The 25609-nt window shown below is 32.0% G+C and overlaps 2 protein-coding genes across 2 annotated transcripts; one reads left to right on the top strand and one right to left on the bottom strand.

Annotated features, from left to right (window-relative positions):
- The first annotated feature begins 5142 nt into the window (after positions 1–5142).
- On the top strand, positions 5143–5978 carry LOC133701247 (uncharacterized). The gene has a single exon (XM_062125093.1). The coding sequence runs from the start codon at positions 5314–5316 to the stop codon at positions 5662–5664; it is 351 nt and encodes a 116-aa protein (XP_061981077.1). The 5' UTR covers positions 5143–5313; the 3' UTR covers positions 5665–5978.
- A 3439-nt stretch (positions 5979–9417) lies between these two features.
- LOC133702168 (casein kinase 1-like protein 2) lies at positions 9418–13499 on the bottom strand. The gene is made up of 14 exons (XM_062126421.1): positions 13115–13499; positions 12992–13032; positions 12826–12895; positions 12548–12696; positions 12367–12462; positions 12197–12267; positions 11917–11978; positions 11728–11791; positions 11562–11646; positions 11353–11479; positions 11139–11221; positions 10969–11032; positions 10371–10510; positions 9418–9950 (listed from the first exon to the last, which is right to left on the bottom strand). Exons 1-14 carry the CDS (start codon positions 13188–13190, stop codon positions 9684–9686), a joined length of 1395 nt encoding a protein of 464 aa, XP_061982405.1. The 5' UTR covers positions 13191–13499; the 3' UTR covers positions 9418–9683.
- Between the last annotated feature and the right edge of the window lie 12110 nt (positions 13500–25609).

Genomic DNA, 25609 nt, shown 5'->3' with positions numbered 1-25609 from the left:
TATTTTTAGGTAAAAAAGAATTAACATGAAAAGGATGAATCATACCAACAAATAATTTTGTTTAAGTGGAATTTAACTTATTATTGTTGTTGTTCCTCTTTTTTAAACCTCTATATAAACAAAAAATCAGAAAAAAATAAAAATAAAAAGATGTTCAAATTAACTTTAAAATAACTGAGCTTGACATTGAGAGGGAGGAGCTACAAAGGGCAATGGATAACATACCACAATTGGAGACTATGATACGAGTACTGGAAAGAAGCAATGAGGCGTTAGCAACCAGCATTAAAGTATTAATCACAGATAATACCTTTTTCTATAACAACATAAGACAAATAACAAAGTAGATTAAGCAAATACATGTTATGATGAAAGGTTGCAACAACAGGCCACCCAGATTATAAATGATGTTATGAAGTACCCCGAGAACATATGAGTGCCATCACTTCCTTCATTAGAAACATTAGTAGAGGAAATGCTTTTTATGAGTGGTGATGTATAGGGCTTTTAAATTTTAAAATTTATGATACCCTTTTATTTATAAGAGGGTTACAACTCATCTTTCTTTCTAATGTGTTTTGAAATTCAACTATGATAAGAACTTAACAAATGCTCATTTACAATAACCAGTTGGAATCTGAAATCTTACCCAAGGAATTACGAAAGTCATGAATTAATTCAGAAAGGTTAATCCATATCCATTGACATATGCATCATGATTATTGTATTTTATCATATATTTGTTCATAAATCATCATATTTATGTACAGGTTGTGAGACATAAGTCCCTGCTTAAGATCCATAACACCTGATTAAGAAAAAAAATGGAGAACGAAGAGAGAACTCATCTATAATCACATTATCAAAATGAGTTAGAGTCTATGAAGAATGAAGTCACTCGAATGATCAATCTACTCAAACAACTTTCAGACTAATAAAGAAATGGTAAATGACACGTCGTTCATTAACTTGCACCTTAATTTGTTTTGATAGTTTTGACTGATCAAGTTGGCAACTTTAAACGCTTGAATGCGAAGTTACAGACCTCCAAATTAAGGTTGGATCCAAATAAAAGGTGTGCCCCCTTCTATCAATTTCAGGTGGTCTCAAGCAATGATGATGTTAAAATTGCTCTGACAAGGCCTCGAAAGTGGACAACTTAGTCAGCCTTGATAGTGCAACTATCATGCAAAAAACAATTCGGTTTTTATGTGTTCACATACAAAGGCTTCTTAATGGATTCTTATTAAAGGTTCACAACACTCCCCTCAAGATCAAGAGGTCAAAAATATATTAAAGACCTCCCAAAACCCTAACAAAACCCTATAAATACCCCCCCTTAAGATTAAGAGAAAAGGGCTGGAAAAAAAATAAGAGGAGGAAAAAAAGAAAAGAAGAGAAATATTAACCTAGAACATAAGTGTAAAAGTTCTAGAAACCTAAGAAAAGTTTTCTTAAGTTTTGGAATAGGGGAGTAAGCTTGTGAGTGGTAAAACCTTCCAAAAAAAAGTAAAGAGAAAGTAGTTGTTCTAAGTATACCTTATTGATAAAAAAAAAAAAAAAGGTCATTTATGGTCTGCTTTTGTTGTTTTTGCATTTATTTTGTTTTACATTTATGTTTACAAGCATAAAAAAAGAGGTTGGAATGCTCAACAGGTAATGTTGTTTTTACCTCTTTGTTGCTATAATTTTTATTTAATGAAGTTATTTTAGAGTTTTTTATTTTTATTTTTTTGATGTATTAAAGTTGTTTAAGTTTTCTTTTTGATGTATAAATGTTGTTTTAGCTTAAGCTATGCATGTTAAAGCAATGGTGTAAAGCCTATTCGTTCATAAAATGGGTTCAGAAAACCAATTTTAAATTAATGTTGCATGAACATACAAGCTGTTTTAGGTTATTAGTTTTTGAATTTGGTATCTCATGCTTAATTTTGATGTTTTGATTATTTTTTTTTGTTAATTTTACATTCAAACATGTTTGTATATGATAGTAAACCCTTGATTTTGACCAATTTTGGTTCATTTATTTGCATAGAACCCTTCCTTATGCATGATTAAATAAAAATCTAGTATTTATTTGCATTAATAACATATTTATAATGGTTTTTAATAATAGGGTTTCAGTTTAGGATGAACACCTATTTTGACAAAACCGTGATATTTAAAAGATAATCGAAGTGAATGGATAAATTATTGACACTTGCATTATTTTCAACATGTATGTGCCTTTATTTTGACCATTCTGGTCTGGTTTGGGCTCCATATTGAAGGATTCATTTCAAGTATTCTTAGTGTTCTTTATTTTTTATGTGTTTGATCTGTTTTGTTCAAGAATTTTTGAGTTTTTGTGTTCTTTGGGTGTTTAATCTGTTTTTTTTTACTTTATTTTTGTTTTGGGTTTTTTTCAAGTCAAACCAAAATTTTTTGTTCGGTTTATGGTCGAACAAAAAATTTCAGGTCAACCCGGTCGAGTCGAGACAAAAATATTTTATTTTTTTCTTACATATGACTGAAAATCCTAAAGTTATTTAATCATTTTTTAAAAATAAAATATCTAAAATACTTTGACATGTTTTTTGTTTTGAAAAAAATATTGCATGGATTTTACAACAAGTTTGTAAAATTCTAAAGGATTTTGGCCTACATTTCAAAAATACCAAAAAATTTTATTTTGTTTCTTTTAATATGCAGGATTATGAACTTATACGTAAAATATATTCATGATATTAAATAAAAAGATTTTTTTTTATTGGTATTAGAACGATTAGGTTTTTAATATAATAAAATAAGGATTTCCTTATTAAGGTAGAATTTTCTTAAACTTTAGACAGGCCAACGGTTAGAAAACACAACTTTTTCTTTAGTTTATATTCGACAAATAAAAAATATAGCTTAGCTCAGGTAAGGTGTATTAGGGGTGCTAATACGTTTCTTTTACACAATTAGTCCTTTTATGGAAATTCTGAGACCAATTAGGATTCCTAGTGACAAAATACTAGATGACAACTCTCGTTTCTTTTTTTTTTTCTATTAATAAAGGAAAAGAATTCCCTATCATTTTCACCCACATCATTCCCAACGTTCCTGATCCAGGAGAATGATCACCATGATGTCACACAAATGCAACAATTATTCTTACAAAAATAATGATTGCCACATGATTAAATAAAAAAAATTTAAGGTTTCTCATGACACGAGATTATATATTTTGATTTGCATTTATTTTTGAACTTCTCAAATTACTTTTTAGTTAGCATTAACAATTTTTTAAAAAATATTTATTGATGTGTAAGAAATTTTATTATTATTAAATGTACAGATCAGATTTCTAGTTCACGGTTAAAATTTCTTGGTACTAGAAAACATGTTGAAAATATCTTTGTATTTTTAATGTTTAATTTTTTTTATCCTACTACTTGTATGGTGTTGAAAATATAGGTTAATATGTCTTTGCAAAATCATCGTAGTTTTGTTAAAAATATATATATATTATATCCCTATTAAAAAGTCCTATATTACTTAATCATATGCTTTCATGTTGAATATATTTGAAATCATCCACTTCCTATTAAAATAAAAAAAATCCATACATGCCCAAGTCAATGAAAAAAAAAAATCCAACTATTATTTTGTGCTAAAAATAGGGTGATAGGCTTACTACATGTGTAACAAAAATCCTTTCGACTATAATGATCTATTTTAGAACCAATAATTTATACTAAAAATTTGAATTGTTATTAACAAAAATTGAAGAGGAGGTGAATTCATTGTTTACTACAAGTTTTGTTTTTTTAATTTTTTTAATTTTGTCCTTTAATATTAGGTTTAGTGGAGATTGGATTTAATATTTGTTTCAATTTATTTTTTATGAGATTATCTTAGTCCCATGACAAAGATTGCGAGTTTAAAGGGTTAATCTAATTTATCCGGTTTTATTTTTGGGTTCTTTTTTTAATTGGATTTTTTTTAATTTTATCTTTTAACATCATATTGATAAAAAATTAGGTTTTATAATTTGTTTTCTATAAATTCATCCTAGTGGGTCATAGGTTGACTTGAGTCATTTTTTTTGTTATTTTTAATTGATTTTTTAATTTTATCTTTAAAATTGAATTAATTGAGAATTGAGTTTCATAATTTATTTTGATGTGATTTCTATTGGGTTGTCTCAGTCTTATGACATGAATCACAGGTTTGACAAGTTAAGCTTTATGATTTGTTTTGACTTACTTTTTGTAGGGTTATCACGTTTTCAAGACCTGAGTCGTAGATTGAGAATTAACTTGGGTTATCTAAGTTGATTCAATATGCTATCGTTTAAATATTAAAAAAAAAATGTCACCTGATTTTCTTTTAGTCAAACTATATTTTACTAGTTATTTGAGTTATTTTTTGATATATCAGATCAATTGGATCATATCAAATTAACCCTAACATAATTTAAAACTTTTTTTTATTAGAAAATATATTGGTAAAGACTAGATATTTTTTATATTAAAAAAATTGATGCAACCCGTGACCCGTGGTGAGCCATTCTTTATAAGCACTTATCTTTTGTCTTAGTTGACCATTCAAGTCCCATAATTCTAACTGGCTCATGGTGCCCAACGAAGACCATTCAAATGGGCCTCATGCAAATGGACGACCTTTTGAAACAGGAAAATGATAATTGGACCCTCCATCGTCTCCGCCTTCTCCATCATACAATAAGACAATTAGCGAAAGTTATAATCAAGGGCGAAGATAATTTATATGTACCAAGGACCAACTTGGTGATAGATTATCTTTCCTTCATAGTTAGTGGTATTTTTGACCGGCATATTTGTTAATTTATGCTTTTTTTCGAACACTTTTAGGAATGAATTTTTACATAAATTGTATTTTATTTAAAAAAAAAACATTATAATACCTTAATTAGAAAAAATCTGGTTTGCTAACTCAATCCAACTTTTAACTACAAAGAAAAAATTTTAAAAAATTCAAATATGGAGCCGTTAAAATCTTGAACTGGCTAATTAAAAGATTAATTTGATGAATTAAATTGGGTATTATAATTCAAATAAAATAAAAAAACAAATCTTTTTTTGTTTTATTTTTATATATTGAGAGGTTAAATTACACAATAAATTACGGACTTATTTTTATTACAGAAAAATGAAGCCGTTAAAACTGGAATATATTTGCTAAAGAAAGCTGGGATCACGAGCAAATTAAAAATATTTTCTTGTCCTTTCTCGCCTCTCCAATTGCCCCATCTTGATTGTTGAATCTTTCAATTTTTGTGCATGATAATTTCTGTTTTTTCTCTTTCCGATGGAGCGTTTCAGATCTAGGTCATGCAGGGAAGGGAGGATACAGATGGAGGGATACCATGGAGACAAGGCGGCACCTGCAAACATGAAAGATTTGAGGTCTTACAGTGTCAGCAACGCGGTTTCTGCACAGCCAAATCAATTGGGCAACGAAGTGAAGATCAAGAAAGGGAAAAGCAATCTTGGGTCATTTTCAAAAAGATGGAGTTTCAATGATCCTGAGCTGAAAAGGAAAAGAAGGGTTGCTAACTACAAGGTCTATGCAATGGAGGGCAAGATGAAGGGGACCTTAAGGAAGAGCATTAGGTGGATCAAGGACACTTGCACCCAAGTGGTTCATGGATGGAGGTGATCCATGGCCACTTCTTCCTCCCTCTCGCATGCCTTCCTAAAGACTACACTGCTTCAGCGTTGTTTTGGAAGAGAGATGATGCCGTGAGATGTATTTTCTCTTCTGGGAATTTTAAATGCCATTATATATTTACAGCAAGTAGTAAGCTTTCTTCTTTGTGCTCCATGGAAGCCAAATCTATGGGAATTGAGTTTTATGTATACACCGCCTCTGCTTGATATTTCACTCTCACTTGTGAGCAAGATCTAAACAGAGTGGACTGTTCCGAACATGGAATCTTTACCTTATGATCATCACTATTCTGGTTCATGCTATATTTCACCTTGATTCCAAGACCAAAAGATGCTTCTGTTGATGAGATTGTGGATGATTATCCTATGTTTTTGCTAGTTTAGATTGCCTGTCTCGTAGTTCAAACAAGAAGCCAATCCTTGTTATTGACAAAAAAATTCAAAAACAATTTTGAGTTGCATGAATTGATATGGATTATCTGGTTGCTAGCGGCAGGAATTATCTTTTAACCTTTTTGTTTGCCCAGAAAACAAAAGGTTAAAAGCACAACTAATCTTTCATAGGTATCTCAGGAACAACAAGATGCTCTCGTGTTCTCTTCTTTCCTTTCATGTTTGGTAATGTCATGTCTGTTTTTTTATATACAGTTTTTCAAGCAATGGACAAAAACGTATCACATCTTCGTCCATGGCTAAAAAGAAACAATGAAGAGAATCAGAATCTCTTTCTCCTGCAATTTGTTGCCTCATGAAGGAGAGATATTTAATTTGGATCGTCAATGAAATTTATGCAGTGTATAGTAACTCGAATTTGATATAGGAAGATAAGATGGGGTGACTCATATGCAAAGGGATGTTCACAGTGAATGACGGTTTTTGACTGGAATATGAACTTGAGGATAAGTCATTTTCAATCCGGTAAGATTGATGCAAAAGCTTTTTAGAAAAATAAGAAAAAAATTTATTCTATATTATTATGCTTTTTTAGGTTTTTTTTCTATTTGAAGAGATTTGGTTTTTTCTATTTTATTTTTCCTATTTAATATTACTAGGTTTTTTTATAGTTTTTTTATACAAAATATTGTAATAGCTTTTTGGCAAGTGAGATATAAATAAATAAAAATAGAGTATTTTAGGTGTCTCCTTGATAATTATGGTATTCTTGATTTTTAAGGGTTTTAACTTGTAATAAATCTTGTTATTCTTCGCTTTCATCTACATCAAAACAGAACATGTTCATGAAGATTAGGAGGTTTCTCCTTATGAGACAAACATTCAAGAGCTAGTAATTGATGATATCAAAAGGCTCATCACATAGCTTACTTGACAATTGACAGAAAACACCCAACGAGAACAAGAGGAGAGTGATCATGAGTTCCTAGCCAATACCAATAACCTATTCTAAATGAGGCAGCCTTTCGACCAGGTAGAACATCAAAGAGACTCTGAATTTCAAATTAAACTTCTTGATTTTACTAGAACTTTATAAATTGAGGATTTTCGAGTACATGAAAGTTCCAAAGCAAATGAGGGTGAAACTCATTGTTATTATATTAAAAGGGTGAGCTTTTACTTGGTGGAAGCAATTGAAGAGGTCTCTAAAGAGTAAAACAAACTGAATATTAATGAGTGGAAGAAGATGAAGGAGCTCTTTCTTCCATTCGAGTACATTTAGACTTTGTACCAACAAATTCATACATTGAGGTAAGGCTAGATAACTATTGATGATTACAATGATTTCTACCAACTCATGACTAGGAATGATATGTGAGAAACAAAAGAGCAATTGATTGTTAGGCACTTTAGTGGATTATAATTGTTCATATAAGACGTATTGTTTTGCAATCTTTGTGGATAGTTTCAAAATCTTATCAGAGAGTTTTGACTATGAAGAAATAAAAAAGTTATTATGGTCAATAACATGTGTGGCTTCCAATTTAACAAAAATAATAAAGAGGTGTACATCAACAATTAAAAGTCACTTGTTCATCTTGAATCAACAGCTAAACAAACCACATGTGAGGTCAGGGTTTGAGTTTTAGATATAGTTTTAAATTTTGGTGTTTCAGATATGATGAGTTGGGGCATCAAACTTCCGAGTGTCACAAAATAGAGTTGCCCAAGTAAAAATCTATTAGTAGAAGAGTATAATGAGAATACAAGTGATTCTATTTGTGATGATAATGATGAGGTTTTGCAAGGTGATGATAATGCTACCTTAGTCATCCAAAAAAGCTTGCTTTCTCCTAAGGGTGATTTAGGCTAAGATTGACTACAAACTAGTCTTTTATGTTCAACTTGTACCATTATGGACAATGTATGTAATTTGATCATTGATAGTGATATTTGTGAGAATATGGTGTCCAGTGAGTCAATAGAGAAGTTGCGGCTTAAGACAGAAAAACACTCCAAGCCCTAAAAATTGAAGTGGTTAAAGTAAGATAGCAAGGTAATCATGGATGAATGCTATCTTATTTCATTTTCTATAAGTAATATATATTTTGATAGTGTTTAGTGTGATATAGTATATAAATACTTGTTATCTATTGTTAGATAGACCACGATAATATTATAGGATTGTAGGAGAGAGATGGTAGTTGTTGAGAGCAAAGGTAAAAATATGGTGGTTCATCTCAATTTAGGGAGAAGGAAGAGAAGAATAAAATTCTGAAGAATTATAATGGTGTGAGAAATGTTATAATGTTGAACAAGCCATTAACAACTAGTTATGATTTTATAAAGATTCAAAGTATTTTGGAAATTGATTCTTGTCTTATTTTATTTGAGTCGGCTAATAATATAGTGTTAGGTCACCAGAGATAAGTGGTGTAATATCTCACATCGACGGGTGAGAGAGTGGTAGCTGGTCTTATTAAGAGTGTTGGTGCTAACTTGTCATACGTGTTTTGGGACGTTAGGCTTAGAAGGAGGCTTGCGTCACTAGGAACAAAACTGTGAGGACGGTAAGGCTAAAAGCGGACAATATATGACAAGTTGGGTCAGGCTGTTACATTTGGTATCAGAGCCGGCCTCACTGGTTATATGGTTGTGCCAACGAGGTTGTCAGGTTCCTTAAGAGGGGTGGATTGTAATATCTCACATCAGAGGGTAAGGAGTTGGTAGCTAGCCTTATTAGTAGTGTTGGTTGCTAACTTGTCATACGCGTTTTGGGACGTCAGGCTCAAAAGGAGACTCGCGTCATCAGGAACAAAACCGTGAGGGTAATAAGGCTCAAAACGGACAATATATAGCAAGTTAGGCCGGGCTTTTACAAGTGGAGTGCAAAGATGCTAAGTGAAGTGCAAAGATGCTGACATCATTTTTAATGGTTAACAATAACAATAATATAGATCAGCATCGTTTTTAATGGTTAACAATAACAATAATATAGATGAACCAAGACTCAATGATGAATTTGAAGGATTATTCTAGGAAAAGTTATTTGTACTCCTAGTTATTTGTATATTTTATTTCTATTTAATATAAAAAATTAAATATTATGCTTAACAACTTAGATTCTAGCAATAAAGGCCACAAGTGACGACATATCAAGTGTGGCTGAGTGCAGTTCTCAGTCTCAAATCGACTGTGATAGGAAATAGTTTCGAGCCATCAGTGACCAATACAAAAAGATGTGGCTTCTTGTTGAATGTGTTCTGCTCAATTAACTATCAAGCAAAGTCATGGATACCATATTCCCTCAACTTTCCATGAATTTTGAAGAGGAAGAAACACCAACAGATTATTTGGAAGTAATCTAATTTTATGACCACATCAATTACAAACGATTAGGGATAATATATTTTACATCCACAAACTCCTGCTATCTTCCACATTGGATATTGTTTTTTTTTTTTCCTTCAAAAATAAAAATAGAACAGTCCCCACGCACTGCATTGCACAGGTTAGCAAGACAACACATCACTCAATATGCAATTACAGTATCTGATTATAAATTTACAGCAGCGAGCATTTGTGATTGACATCAGCTAATAACGTAACCTTCCATCAGTATTTGACATGCAAGCTCTCAATGCCCCTCCGAGTCGACTCCAAAGTCTTTATGTTGGTATTTCTACCAGAGAACGAGGGCTTCTGCTCTGAAGATAATAAAGCAGGTGAAATTCTTTGCCCATTCTGAAGCATTGCAAAGTTTGAATCGGTTGCGCGGGGATGCGAAGGATCAGAATCATTCACAAGGGCTGCACCACGACTACTTGAGATAACAGGTTGCCTTGATGACACGCTAGATCGCAAAAATCTTGAGCTGGACAACTGCACAGGCCCACGCAAGTTTAACAAATCAACTATCAAGTAACAATATTGAGCATCAAATATAGATGCAACGAGATTGTTTGTTCATGGAGGAAATGATTCTACAAGCATGGCACATCTTAAACCCACACACATGGCAACATGCATTGACAGAATTGAGATACTAATCACACACCATGATATGAAATGCACTTAATTGAAAAGGAAAAAGGTTCTAATAAACTCTTTCCAAAGTAAGGTCTGCCTGGCATTTATGTCCATAGGCACCCAAAGAATGATCTTGAGCCAGGAATGATAAGGAAAAAAAACCTAAGGGCAATACTGGCATTTACCTTTGCCATTATTCATCCATCTATGAAAGTGAGGCATTTACAATTGTTTAATACTTGTAATCATGAGCAGATGCAGTGTAGAACTTACAGTGGCATCTTTTGATAAGGATAGATCATTTGTAACAGGGCTTTTTTGTTTTGATAGATTTCCAGAATTCACTATAGGTCCAGTGTTTCTTCTTCGAGCATGATCACTTGAAGACCAACCAGGTCTACCTTCTTCCCCACCTGTGTTTAAGTGAAAACCCAAAATGACATTTTCTTACGCATTGGGATGCACAAAACTAGAATCATATGGAAAAGCTTTGAATAGAAAAGCATGGGATATAAAAAATAGAGAGGGGATAAGATGGGGGAGAGAAAATAGAAAACAGGGAAACCAAGGATAAAATAAAATAAAATAAAATAAAAAAGAGGGAAAGAAATGGAATTAAATATCCAACATCAACACTCTACTCCTGTAAAAAGCAAGATAAATATTCTCTACGTAGAAACCAAAATCAACTATACTGAGTAGGAATAAAACATGTTCCTAATCAAGACTTTTTAAAACAACCAAGTGGAAAAAGCATTAAATTCCTAAAATCCCCGGTGAAAAATAAAAAAAAATTCAAACAATCCCCCATGAAATATTTAGGTGATAAATCCAAAATCTTCAGTTTGCCATCAAGCAGCAACATGTCTACCTGACTGCCTATCAACATTATTAGCACCAGGAGGAATGCCAGAGCTTGGTCCAGCACCAGGACCCTGTAGAAAGTATAAATACACCAAGTCAAACATAATAGTAGGATTATAAAGATGATCAGTCAAAGGCTAGCAGCCCAGAGAGAGTAACAATGATACTGGTACTTACAAGTGCACGGGTTGGAGGATTAGCACTCTGTGATTGCTGATATTTCAAAATTGTCCAATCAAAAACATAGTCAAACTGGAAACCTAAAGCAAGAAAAAAAGAGTCAAACAATTGGGAAAATCATAAGATGGATTCAAAAGATTAAAATATTACCATCATTGCTCTTGGTCCTATATAATATCATATAGTAAAAATTGAAAAGCAAAGCTCGAACCTTCACGAATAAAGAGATCACGGAAGAGTCGTTTCAGGTATGCATAATCTGGTTTATCATCAAAACGGAGCGACCGACAGTAATGGAAGTAGGATGCAAATTCTGTAGGATAACCCCGACATAACACCTGATGAGGATTTTCCAATTCAGTTACATAAGATGAATGTTTACAATTCAAATCAACAAATTATCCTAACACCCCTGCATACCTCAATAGAAGTTGACACCTTCTTTTCACTAATTTTTTCATATTTTTGCTTCTTTGTACCAGCTTTCAGTCCCTGCCATGGAAGACTAAAACCACATGTCGTCACAACAAAATTAACTAAGAAACAAGGGTGAAATGAGATAATATTGGAGGACAGGCGTGTTCACCTTCCCCTCAAGAAATACATAAGAACATAACCAAGTGATTCTAAATCATCCCTACGGCTTTGCTCTACAAAATACAGAAGTAAAGAAATCAAGAAACATTAGTTTTACAGCTGGCAGCAATCAAGTTAATATTCTAAACAAAAAGGGAGGAACGAGGGGGGGCTGAAAAGAAGTAGCCATAATCTTTACCAATGCCAAGGTGAGTGTTCATGCTAGCATATCTTGCAGTTCCAGTCAAATTTTTATTCTCTCTGCAATTGACATAAACGACAAATATAAATTAACTCCCATTCATGTAAAAATTGATTTCCACTACTGTACATCAAAAACTGCCCTCTAAACCATCTAGTATATAAAACCATAGAGGCAAGGTCAAACAGCTGAAGAACAATAACCTATACCTTTGGCAGTATCCTATAAATTTGCGATATGTAATGAAATGACCTATTTGAAGTTGCAAGTGATTAACCTGTAAGGAATGTGTTGATGTGTTGAAGTGTCTCTATACTTCTTTGCCAGCCCAAAGTCAATGGCATAGACCTGAACAGAATTAAACATTAAGCAACAGGATGGACCAAAAAACATACAACAATCAAATAAATAAATAAATCCAAATAAGAAAAAGTGCAAACCCAAGACCTGATTTGCACGCCTCCCTAATCCCATGAGGAAGTTGTCTGGCTTGATGTCTCGGTGAAGAAAGGATTTGGAATGAACAAACTCAACTCGATTAATCTGACAGTAAAATTACAAACACAACAACATCATAAACGAACCAAACAAAACACAGGATACCAATTTATTAATAAACTCCTACTACCATGTGATCAGCAAGCATGAGCACAGTCTTCAAAGACAGCTTCCTATTGCAAAAGTTGAACAAATCCTCAAGACTAGGTCCCAGTAAATCCATCACAAGTACATTATAGTCCCCTTCAACACCAAACCATTTAACATTCGGAATCCCCGCTGCCAATTTCACAATAACTAATCAAATACTTTAACAAACAAATACCACAAAAACATCAACAAAGCCTCTACTTAATCCCAAGCATAAGAAGAATAGAAGAATAGGCCATATAGGTCACTACTACTTACTCCCTCCCTGCAGCATCTTGTACAGCTTGGATTCATACAGCAATTGAGGATGCCTTGTCTTCACATTTTCCTAGGCATCAAAATACATCAATGATAATCTCCGATTTTCCAGGATTTAATCAATTAAAAGAATTTATTTTTTGAAAAAAAAAAACACTAAACTCACAAGCTTAATGGCAACCTCCTCGTTGGTTTGAATATTTGTACCTATAAAATAAAAGAAAATTAAAAAAATAATAACCGATTATCAAGGAAAATGATAAACAGAAACAGTAATTTTAAAGCAAACCTAGATAGATCTCTCCAAAGGATCCGCTACCGATCTTGCGACCAAGACGAAACTTGTTGCCGACACGCGGCTCCATGCTCAAATTCTATCACTAATAATAATAATAATAATAATAATTACCGAAACCCTAAACCTAAACCTCCTCCTCCTCCGACGGTTTGATTTTCATCAAAGTTAAATTTAGACAAATTCAGAGAGAGAGAGAAAGAGAAAGAGGGGGAGTGGGCGCTGCTTTTTAATTTTAGGAGTAATATCGATTCAGTTCGTTAATTATACAGCTATTCTTAAATTGAGTTCCTAGACCAAATAATTTGTTAGTGTTTTTGGCTATTAACGCAAAAAAAATTAAAATTAAAAGTTATGGTGACCTCAAAAAGTTTTAGAAAAATATATCCATACCCATTCACCACTGCTACTTTATCATCTAGTACATAGCCCCATTTATCTATAATCCACGTCTTAACAATATTATACGACAATAATACGTAAATGTTAGGTTAAACTCCAAAATAAACTGTTCAACAAATACTTGAAAAGGTTGTTGTTTATCGAGCTCATTCTAATAAAATAATAATATATATTTAAAATTTTTATTAAAAATTATAAACGCATCATCTAATATTACAAATCATAAGCTTATTAGCATTTTTTTAAGTTATATTTAGACTATAATTTCATATAATTATTTTAAATAATTTATTAACAAGCATGCTAATGAAAACTGAAGTATAACTATGATATGTTTGGGAGTATAGTTGTGATTGCTTTTTAAAATATTTTTCGTGCTGAAATATATTAAAATAATGTGTTTGAAAAAAAAAAAATTATAGCAAAAACTAGTATTGTTTTAGGATTTCGATGAGAAAAATATGCTTTGAGGCTTGGAGATGAAGGAGATGTGATTTATAGGTATTTTATGGTGAAAACCAGTTATTTTATAGATATTTTAAAGAGGGAGGGGCTGGCAGTTTTTTAGAGAGAGAGAGAGAGTGGGAGGGTCGGTAAATATTATATTTTTGAATTGTGACAAGTTTAAGCTGTGTTGTTTTACTAATTTTTTTTAATTATACTATTCCATTAATATTTTTAATTTACTAGGATAGTTTTTTAAAAAACAAAAATCAATGTTTTGCTTATATATGTTTAGTTATTTTGTGTTTTTAGTGCAATATATTCTTCATTTATAGGACATTATTAGTTTTATTGAATATATATATATATATATATATATATATATATTCTTCATTTATAGACAATTTTTTCAATTTTGCTCACTAATAATGTACACAACGAAATGGTATTTTAGTAAGATATTTTGGATAGTTTGAGAAAGTATTGACGGCTAGCTTTAATCAAGATAATGGTTTTTAAGATTAAAAATATTGATAACAGTGTCAAATTAAATAATAATTTACTTCAATTTTTCACCCAATTTGTTTGATGCACGCATTAAAAGGGCATCATTCAGGCGATGGGGGGAGTTCAGAGACGGGGACTAAAGGATCTAATCAAGGGACCTAATTGATAAAATAATTGTTTGGGTCTTAATTGGGAATTGGGTGAATACATCAAGGACTAATTCTATAATTTGTCTATTTTTATTACTTTCGTTGTGCATTAATTTAAAAGACTTTTTTTTTTCTTTGAGACCTTAAAAATATGATCTAAATAAATAAATAGTTGCAATTTTGGTCTACAAGGAGCTAGCTAGCAACTTAGCTAAAACTAGTTATTTGACTTGTATTTTATTGCAGCTTAGATAATTTTTTGATAAAAAAAATATAAGTTTTTTAAATGTGTTTTATTTTGCAATAAAAATCTTAATTATAAATAAAAAAATTATATACATGCATTTAATTAAATCAATCAAGAACTATTTGTGCCAATAAATACAAAAAAAAGTGTTATATGTCCATTCGACTTACCTAGCTGTAGGACAAATAATTTCTTTTCTAACTTAAATGAATTAATATGTAGGTGTTATTAATGTGTTTTTTGACAATGAGTAAAAAATATAACTGTAAATAAAAAAATTGATACTGATATATAATAAAGATCATATGCATTAATGAAAACATGTAAGATCTCATACTTATTTTTAACATAGTAGAAAAATAGAACAATGTTACAATTGCTATATTGAAATAACATTTACTTATTCTTTGTATAATAATTTAAAAAAATATAAATAAAAAAATTACAAAAAAAATAAAGATAATAACAAAAGAATGGTATAAATAGGTCAAATATAAAGTGATAACTATTCAAAATGTAAAGAATAAAAAATAATATTTTTTCAAGAAAAAAATTAAAAAACAAAAATGAAAAAACTAAAAAAATATTAAAAAAAATAAAGATAAGAAAAAAACGGTGATAAATAGACCAAGTATAAAAAGATAAAAATATCAGTATAAAAAAAAATATAAGATAAATTATTTTTAAAATTAAAAAATTACAGATTTGCCACCATTACAATAAAAAATTTAGAGAAAAAATTAATTGTACTATTTTTTATAGTAAAAAAACATTTCCTTTTAATATATATAATGACATGTTTGACAGAATTGGTGACGATAGCTAAAAACATATACGACAATAACAAGATCATACACCATACGTTGTTGGTTATTATCAAGGAGTTTTTTTCTTTTTTTAATTGAGAAGTTATGATCATAGGAGTTTAATAATCTAAGCTAAATTTGTTAGTTTTTGCATGATTTTTTCAATGCTTTCAATTCAAAATCATTTGTGTGGAAGATTAAAATTGATAACTATTGATTCAATTTAAATTCGATTAAATTAGATGTGTATTATCTTATTTAATTTGAATTAAAAATGCATCTAATCCTCTCTCTCTATATATATTAAAATTATAATATTGATTTTAAGGGGTGTATTTCAACTGATCAGGTCCTGAATTTATTTTTTTAGAGATCACCAGTTCGAGTCCTACAAGTCTCGGGGCTATTGAAGGCTTACATGATCGTTAACTTTAAAACCTGTAAGATTAGTCGAGATACGCGTAAACTAACCCGAACATCAATTAATAAAAGGAAGTTATAATATTTTATTCAAATTGTTACTAAATTTCTAAGCTTTTTTTTTAGTTTAACTTGATTGTCCGAGCCAGCTTGCGCACAGCTCGACTAATCCCATAAACCCTGAAGTTAACAACCATGTAAACCTCCAGTAATTATTATATAAGTAATTATACGACTCGAACCTAAAATTATAAAAAAAATAATTTTTTTAATCCAAACTATTACTAATGGGCTACCTAAACTTTGATACAGGGGACAAGGTGTACTGTGTAGGTAACGCTGACATAAATCTCAGAGCAAGATGTTTTTTTTTGTTGGATGTTTTCAAGATATTCCAACGTTTCCTATTTCAAAAGATCCCTTTGTATACTTGCTTCCTCATCTTCATCCTCCTGTCACCATTTTCTCTTTTACCATTTTGGTGGATATTCTCTTATGGGTTTTATTTATTAAATATTAAAGATTTACACTTTATAATTAAAGCTAAAAGTTGCTAATACAATTATTTCCTACTAGTTTTGTTTTAAAATTTCTTTGCAGAAATTAATTAATTAAATACATTTAAGTTAAATAACGTTGGCAGTTATTCGGAATGTTTAAGAAACAAAACTTTTATTTATTTAAGAGCCTTGTTATTTCGAAGTATAATTTCAAGTCTTAAAAAGATAAAAGGTGTTACTACATTTAAACCAATTAATTGTGTCTTCTCTTTTATTCTAATAATTTCAAAGAGTCTTTAGCATAGTATTTTGTTATTGTCTCGGAATAAAAAATACAAAAATGATAAAAATAAAAATATATTTAGTTGAAAAGATAAAGATATAAAAATAAATATGTCTCTAAGATAATTTTGGAATGAATTTCTATATTTTCAAAATATGAGATACAAAGAGGACATATCTCGAAAGACAATATTTTTTATTTTTTATTCCTAAAATATCATTGTAAAAAACTTTCAATTTCAAAATTGTCAAATTAAGATATGTAAAGATAAAAATAATTATTATTATAGTTTTAAAAGTCAACTCGGGGGGTAAACCTGGGTCAAGGTCTGAGTCTCATGTTGGGTTGATCCAGGTTAAGAAATGATAAAAGTAGTTATTATTATATTTTTAAAACAAAATTCGAGGATCGATCCAAGTAAGATCTAAGTCATGGAGCGAGGCTCAGGTTACGAGTTATATTGACCTGAATCAATATAATATTAAAAGTGGTTTGTTATTATAGTTTTGAAAGCTGACTTGAGAGCTGACTTGAAGCAAACCCCAGATCATGGGTCGGGTTGATTGTTGACTCGAGTTAACATAATGATAAAAGTGGTTATTATTATAATTTTAAAACTCAATTCAAGAGTCAACTCGGGGCAAGACCTGGGTCATAGGTAAATAGGGTCAACTCGGGTCAATCTAAGAATAAAAATGGTTGTTATTGTAGTTTTAAAATCAACTTAGGGGTTGACCGGGTCACAAGACGAGAGGGTTGATCCAAAAAAGTTTTTTTTTAAAAATCAAAACAACCTTGTTTTGCCAAAAACAATTCAAGAAAAATCAACGGGTTTTTTTATTAGTGTTTTATTCTGAGTTTTTGATCGGGTTAGGTGATGTCAATTCTTCCTCTATTTTTTTTTTAAAGTGGACCGATCCAAGCCTTGAGTTAGTTAGGTTTTGGGTCAACCCATCAAGCTAGTCTAGGTCTTATAACTAGGATTATAATAATATTATTAATTTCAACTCTCGATATAAAATTATATTAAAGTAAAAAAATAATATCTAAATATTTTTTAAATATCTAAGTTTGAAACTACTACATATTAAAGGTAAAATAAAAAAAATATTTTATATTGTCTTATCCATTATAAGCAAGCATGATCAGTAACAGTCACTCTGTTTTATACACCACAATTTTGTTTTGTCTTTATTTCATACTTATCTATTTTATCTTCATTATCTTTATTTTATTTTTTTTGTTACAAGATAATAACCAAACACTATTTATGAGCTTGGTCATTAAGTGGAGTGGGGGTGGTGTTATTTCTTTGTAGAAAAATAAAATAACAAAAAGAAAGTGATTTTCACTCCAAAACTTGTTACTCTAACAAAAGCATATGCAAATTTAATCGGAGACTTAGAGTAGCTTTATTAATAGAAATTTGATATAGACTAGCTTTTGTGTCTTTTTTCCATAAAAAGTTATATTTAGATGTCACAAGCATGTTTTAAAAAAGAAAAGAAAATGTGCGACTCAGGCTGGTTTTATTTCAATTAAATAGAAAAAAAAGAGGAAATGACAACATGTGATATCCCCCGAAACCCTTTTTGATTGGAATAAGCCAATAAAAAATAATGACAATTATAAAGCCCTTTTTAAAAAACAGTAAAAACACATTTTAACTTTCCAAACTTGTGACCTGAGTCATTAGACTCGAAACACCATATCTATTTTCAATCAATCAAATATTTAAGGATAAAAAAAATTAATTATACAAAAGAATTTTTTAAAATAGCAAATAAAAAAATGAGGATGAAAATTAAAATACAAATAAATTTTATATTTGATTGAATAGTGAGATTGAAAACATCAATTTATCAAAATGACCAAAAACAATCAAAAGAATGAGGATGAAAATTGACATAAAAAAATAAAAATAAAAATAATTTTTTGATTGAATGGTGAAATTGAAAAGAATAATAACATTTACATAAAGATTAAAACAAATTAGAAATCAAAATAATGAGGACCAAATTATAAAACATAATATCATCATTTGGATTGAATGATGAAATTAAAAACCAATAAAACTTTTACAAAAGAGTCAAGAATAAAAATTAAAAATCAATAGAATAAAGACTAGAGTTGAAATATCAACAATAAATAGGGTTAAGCTATAATTTTTTTATATTTATTCAAATACCAAATTGCCCATAAGCTGACTTGATAATAACAAAAAAATTATCATGAAAGGACAAAAAAGCCCCATGACTCCATTTTTTTTTCTTTTAAGGGCATTTTGGTCATTTCAATATGCTTTTTAATTATTTATTATTTTCTGTATTTGGTCAAATACCAAATTTTTCCTTAGCTGACATTCTAATAACAAAAAAATCATTGTGAAAGTATAAAAATGCCATTTGATGCCATTTTTTTTTTACTTTCAATGGGATTTTAGAACGTTTATTTAAGACTATGATGATCTACAAAAAGCAAATCAAAATAAATTATAAAACCCAATTCAAAATAACAAAATGTTAGAGGATAAAATTGAAAAAAAAGAGTCAATAAAAAATAAACTAAAACCCATTTTTTAAGGAAGACATTGAGAAAAAATCAATAAAAAAGGAAAAAAAAAAGATAAGTGTCTGGCCTAAAAAAACCCAAGGTGTGTCATGCACTTAGGTTTTTAAAAAAAAACATTTTTTTTCCTTAATAACAGGTGTCATCCACTTCTGGGTTTTTGTTTTTAAGTAGGCAAGTTGTTCTCTACTGGCGACAATGGCTAGAAAATCAGAGGGAGTTGACCTAAAAACCTATTTTTCAAGTCATTTTCACCTAAACACACATTATAAAAACCTTCATAAACAACTTATCAACCCTAAACACTCCAAAATAACTTAAAAAAACAAAAACCAACCAAATAAAAATAAATATATTATAACAAAAGCTAAATGGTTTGGGGAAATCACTATAAATCAAAAAACATTTCAATGTGGATTATAATAGCAGTTTCACTTTTAATTTCTCATCTTTTTGTGAATGGATAAACGTTTCTTTGACTTTCTTCCACAAGAGTATCTAGGTTTTTCTAATTTTCAAGTACAAGCAAATAACGTTTTTAGCCTTAGAAAAGACAAAAATGAAGCTTTGCCTTCAGGGGTATTTTGGTTAATTAAGAGGACCATGGGGGTGTTTTAGTATTTTTCACAATATATTTTTTATTTTTTAATCAAAAAGCTGCTGGCACGTGTTTCACACGCCCAACGAGTGGGCGAAGTCCCCGCCATTAAGGAGGCGCTTGAGATGCTTCCCAATGGCCAAATCTGCCCATGTATCATATAACTAAATGTGCAGTTGTGCCTTCTTCAACATGGAGTGGCGCATGGTAGGATTGCCGTAAGGGATTGATTGTTTGCGTTTTTTTCTTTTTTCTCTCTCTTGACAACTAAAGTGCACAATTATCCTCTCTTTGTTGTTTACTTGGGTCTGGTAACTATGTTTAATGTTAGAACTAAAACACTTAGATCTGACAAGGTTGTCAGACATAAGTAATATGGGTTTGACATGTTTTCCAAACCCAAATATTATGAGTATGTTATGTTATCAAACACAAGTAAACTTTGGTCAGACATGTTTGTCAGACCCAAGTAGCGTAAGTCTGGCATGTTGCCAGACCCAACTAAACTTGAATTAGGTATGGTTGTCAGAACCAAGCACCTTGGGTATGGCATGGTTTTCCAGACCCAAGGCGCTTGGGTCTAGCATAGTTGTTGTTGTTATTATCACAATCACAAATTACTATTAATTATTGTTGTTATTGTTGTTATGATTATTCAAGTAAACATGAGCCTGACATGTTGCCAGACCCAACTAAACTTGGATTAGGCATGGTTGTCAGACCTAAGCACCTTGGTTGTGGCATGGTTTGTCAGGCCCAAAACACTTAGGCTTGGCATGGTTGTTGTTATTTATATCATAATCACAATTACTATTAACTATTATTATTATTATTAAGGTCATGCATGTTTGCCAGACCCAAGCAACGTGGGTCTAGCATGTTTGTTAGACCCAAGACATTTGAGCCTGACATGGTTGTTGTTGTTCAAGTAGACTTGGGTTTTGGAAAGTTAAGATGTATTGAATAAAACATATTTACAAAATCCAAGGAGCATGCCTCAGACTAATAAAACAGGAGAAAAAAAAACCTTGCCACTACTGAAATCTTCTATGTCTAAGAAAAAAATACATGTAACGGAGGAAATACATACAACAGGGAAAATAAAGGCATATTTGCCCTAAAAAGCCTATATGTCATTTCCACCTCACAGGCCTAACATTACACAAAAAGGAAATGGACACATGTAGTTTGATCTTAGAGTCTGATGGAATGCATTATGGGTTCTGCATGTTCCCTGTCTCTCAGATGACGTCTGAGATTAGCCATTTGGTGCCTATGTTTGCCAAATGAATCCTAATAAGTTGGAGGATCTCAGTGCTGATATTTTCAGGAGAGTGGAGATTGCTGCTAAAAATCCTGTTATTCCTTTCAAACCAAATGTAATATACTGTGGTAGAGAGGATTAGCTGAGCTATGATGTGTGTTATATTCTTCCTCTTCATGAAGTTTGTAGTTGTCCATTGTAGAAGGTTGTTCCACTGCATATTAGGCCACTAGATTCTAGGCTATCTTGAGATGGCTTCCTAAATTGATCTGGTGTAGTGGCATTGAAAGAACAAGTGATCATGCGTTTCATTTTGTCTACAACATAACATGCATATTTGGTTATTTGTTATCCTTAAAGGTTGTTCATGGTCTACAACCTATTCTGGAGGGCTAGCTATAAGATAAAAGCTTGTCATGGAATATGTCCAAGGTACCATAGGAGATGGTGGATGGTGTTAGGGGGTCTAGATTCCCTAATCATGTCCCAAGCCGAGTCTATGATGAATTTTCCTTTATTATTCTCTTTCCAAACTAAGTGATCATTTTTATTTGAAGCTAGATTGATTGTTATAGCATTCTAGATAGACTAAAGGTCTTGATGGCTTCTTCAAAATTTTTATCTTTCCTTGTTGATGATATTAACCACCTTGGCATTCCATGGTAGTCTTATGGAGGAGAATATCCTATAAGGAAGGAAGTCACAGATTCTTCTTCCTTCTGGTAGCCAATAGTCATACCACAAGAATGTTGCTTCCCCATTTCCAATGCATGCGATCATCTACCCTCTGCACCATTCTTTACTTTGCAAGATCTTTCTCCAAGACCATGAAGGGTTAAAAGGCATTTTGATGGTCCAAAAGAAGCATATTCTAAGAAGATTGGTTTGAATCCAGGTAGATCATATTAACTGCTGATCTGTCAGGAGATGCCATATATGTTTTAATGTGGCTGCTTTATTCCATGTGTGCAGTCGTTTTATTCTCATACCTCTTTCTTTTTTAGAGAAGCATATTGATGTCCATGCTACCTTAGCTCCTAATGCATTGAAGGAGGTGTCTTTCCAAAGGATATATGTTTTAATGTGGCTGCTTTCCCACTTTTTGATTGTAGCTCGAGGAAGAATGAAAATTGTAGTACAGTATACCTGAATTAAGAAAAAGACTAATTTAATGAGTTGGAGCCTTCTTGCATAGTTGAGCACTGAGGAGGTCCATGACTTGATTCTAGAAGTGATTCTCTCCATCAATGACAGGTAATTTCTTTATGTTAAGAGGGTTGTGATGAAAGGGACTCCTAGATATTTCATAGGAAGTGCTTTCTGCTGGAATCCCAGTTGTTGCTGGATTGATTCCTGAAGCTGCCCATCCACCTTTGACAAGTATAGGGAACTTTTGGTATGATTAATTGAAAGTCCTGAAAGCATAGCAAATTTTTTCAAGTCAGTGTTTAAGGATTCATACTGAGTTTTGATCAGCATGATAGAACATCATCAAGTCATCCATGAAGTTGAGGTGTATGATAGTATTCTCCTTACATATCTAGTGATGGATAAGTCGGGATGTTATGTGTCTTTCCTCAATATGTCACCCAACCCTTCCATTGCTAGAATAAAAAGATAGGGTAACAAAGGGTCCTCCTTGTTGAATTCCTCTATTTGATTTGAAGAATCCATGTAATTCCCTATTTAGGTTAATGGAGAAGTGATGCATGGTAATGCATACTTCAATCCAGTTTACCATAGTTGATGGGATGCCAATAGCCTTCAGCCCTTCTATGATGAATTGTCAGCTTACTGTATCAAATGCCTTATTAATATCTACCTTTAATGCACATCTAGCAAAGCCTTTTGGCATATGGTAGTTATGAAGCAGCTCTTATGACAGTAGTAAAGCATCTAAAATTTATCTTCCTGGAATGAAAGCTGACTAAAGGGACCTATGATGTCTAATAGGGTTGTCTTCAATCTAGTCACTATGATTTTAGAGATGCATTTATATATGACATTGTAGCATGCTATTGGTCGATAATCATTCATGTAGGAGAGAGTCTTAGTTTTTAGAATTAGCACTATGCTTGTGGCATTAACACACCAGGATATAAAGGGATGATTGAAGAAGTACCTAATAGCTACTTTGAAATCTTCTCCTGTTATGGCCTAGTTGCATTTGAAGAACAATGCAGTGTAGCCATTCGACCCTGGAGCCTTATCATCTAAGATAGAGTTCAGAGCTTCTTTGATCTCCTTATTAGTAATTTGCTTATCTAGTTCTACTCCATTTTAGGGTGGAGGGAAGTACTGGGATGTATTATGTCCTGATGGTGGGATAGGTGCTGAAAAGAGATCCTTATAGTAATCAATTGCCATTTTGCCCATCCTCTACTGATCATTAATGAGGTGGATCTTGTTTCGGCTTTGCCAATAAATCAGGGATTTTTGGAAGAAATTGGTATTTTTATCCCTAAGATGAAGCCATTGGACTCTAGATTTTTGCTTGAAATAGGCTTTCTCATCATTACAAAGTTGTTTGTATTTCCTAGCCAGTCTCCTTTCATTTATCCTCGGCTCATTTCCTGTTGGATTCTGATCCAACTGTAGTTGAGTTATATCTCATTCTTCTTTGGCTTTGGCCACTCTACTAGAGATGTGGCTAGAGTGGTGTTTATGAAAAGTTTTTAGATGGTTCTTCAGTAGTCAAAGCTTGGAAGTGAGTTGATACATTAGATTTCCTTGAATTGGTGTATGCCAGACAGAGTTAACTGCAGGAAGAAAGTCTTCATGATCAGCCCATAGATTCAGGAATTTGAATGGGGAGCACAATCTATGGTTTAGAGGATCAAGCTTGAGTATCATGACACTGTTATCTAATAGGTCCTTTAGCATAAAGTGAGAATGAGCAGCTGGTTATTGGCTATGAAATGAGGGATTCCTAAATATCCAATCAAGCATCTTCTATATGATATTGTCCCCTGTTTAGCCATTATGCCAAGTGTATCTCATGCCCGAGTAGGGAACTTGCGTGAGTTTGGCCTGTTGAGTACAATTGATGAAATCATTGTGGTGGTTGTGTCATCCAGTACTCTCCTTTACTCGATCACGTGGTCTCATGGTAGCATTAAAATCCCCCATTAAGATCCAGGGAAAAATGGAATTCTAGGGGCTTTAAAGGCTGATATGATTCCACATGACTTCTCTTTCAGCTAGGGTATTATGTCCATATATGAAGCTTATTCTAAGGAAGTTGTTGTTGTTTGAAAAGGTTGTGTCATAAGTAATCCATTGTTAAGTTTTATGTGTGCATTCTAAATGGAGTTTTTGAGGGTTCCAACCAACTAATATGCGACAATGGTTAGTAGGACTAACATTGGATATGAATTTCCAATTATGTAATCCTAATCCGACTTCTACTGTATCCATGTAGTTGGAGGCTATTTTGGTTTTCAATAAACCTATGATATCATGTTTTTGTTGATCCACTCTTAAACCATTTTCTATTTTTTAGGCCATTAAGGCCTTTCTATTTTTTTAGGCCATTAAGGCCCTTAATGTTCCAATTTTATATACTGAACATTTATTGGTTGGGGGGTTGAGTGTAACAAAAGTTAGAGGCCCTTAGCCTCTTTATGTTTCTTACCTCCTTTTTTCTTTGTGACTGAGGGAGGAGGGGGAAACTCATCTTGCTATTCTTTGTGATGGCTTAATTGTTCCAAGGTGTGTGTGGTTAGATCTTTGGTTAAAGTTGAGGCCTCTTTTTAAGTTCTAAAGATGTCCATTCTGCTTACTATAAAATCCTCAAAACCAGCAATGGGTAGGTGAATTTTTTCAATAGCAAGAATGTCATTACATTATTCATGACTTGATCCCAAGTCTTTTAGCCTTGTTAGTGTCTGAGGGGGGTGGAAGTGTCTGTAGGTGGGAGGTGTGTTTGGTGAATGGTTTGTGTTTAGACTAGTTAAGGGAGGTTGAGTGGTTTTTGTCAAGGTAGAGGGAGCTATTAGGGATGGGGATGGGTGGGGACTTTTATGGTTTTGGTTGTTCATAGGGCAAACTTGTTTCTAATTTGGTTTGGCCTAAGTCCGCGCCGAGGGGTGGGGGGCACCCAAGGTTGTCAATTCCGTTCCGTTCCGCCCGGAATGGCCGAAACATTCCATACCAATTCAAAAAACAGAACAAAACGGAACAAATTTCATCTCATTTTAAATCTCGGTCCGTTCCGGATTTTTCGGCTAAATTCCGCCCGAAACGTTCCGGTTCCATTCCACATGTTCCGTTCCGCTCTTGAAAAGCCATTGAATCAAATT

The sequence above is a fragment of the Populus nigra genome, chromosome 8, assembly GCF_951802175.1.
Source record: "Populus nigra chromosome 8, ddPopNigr1.1, whole genome shotgun sequence".
NCBI classification, from domain to species: domain Eukaryota; kingdom Viridiplantae; phylum Streptophyta; class Magnoliopsida; order Malpighiales; family Salicaceae; genus Populus; species Populus nigra.
Note: the sequence above shows the minus strand (reverse complement) of the source record. Positions and strands in the feature narration are given on the sequence as shown.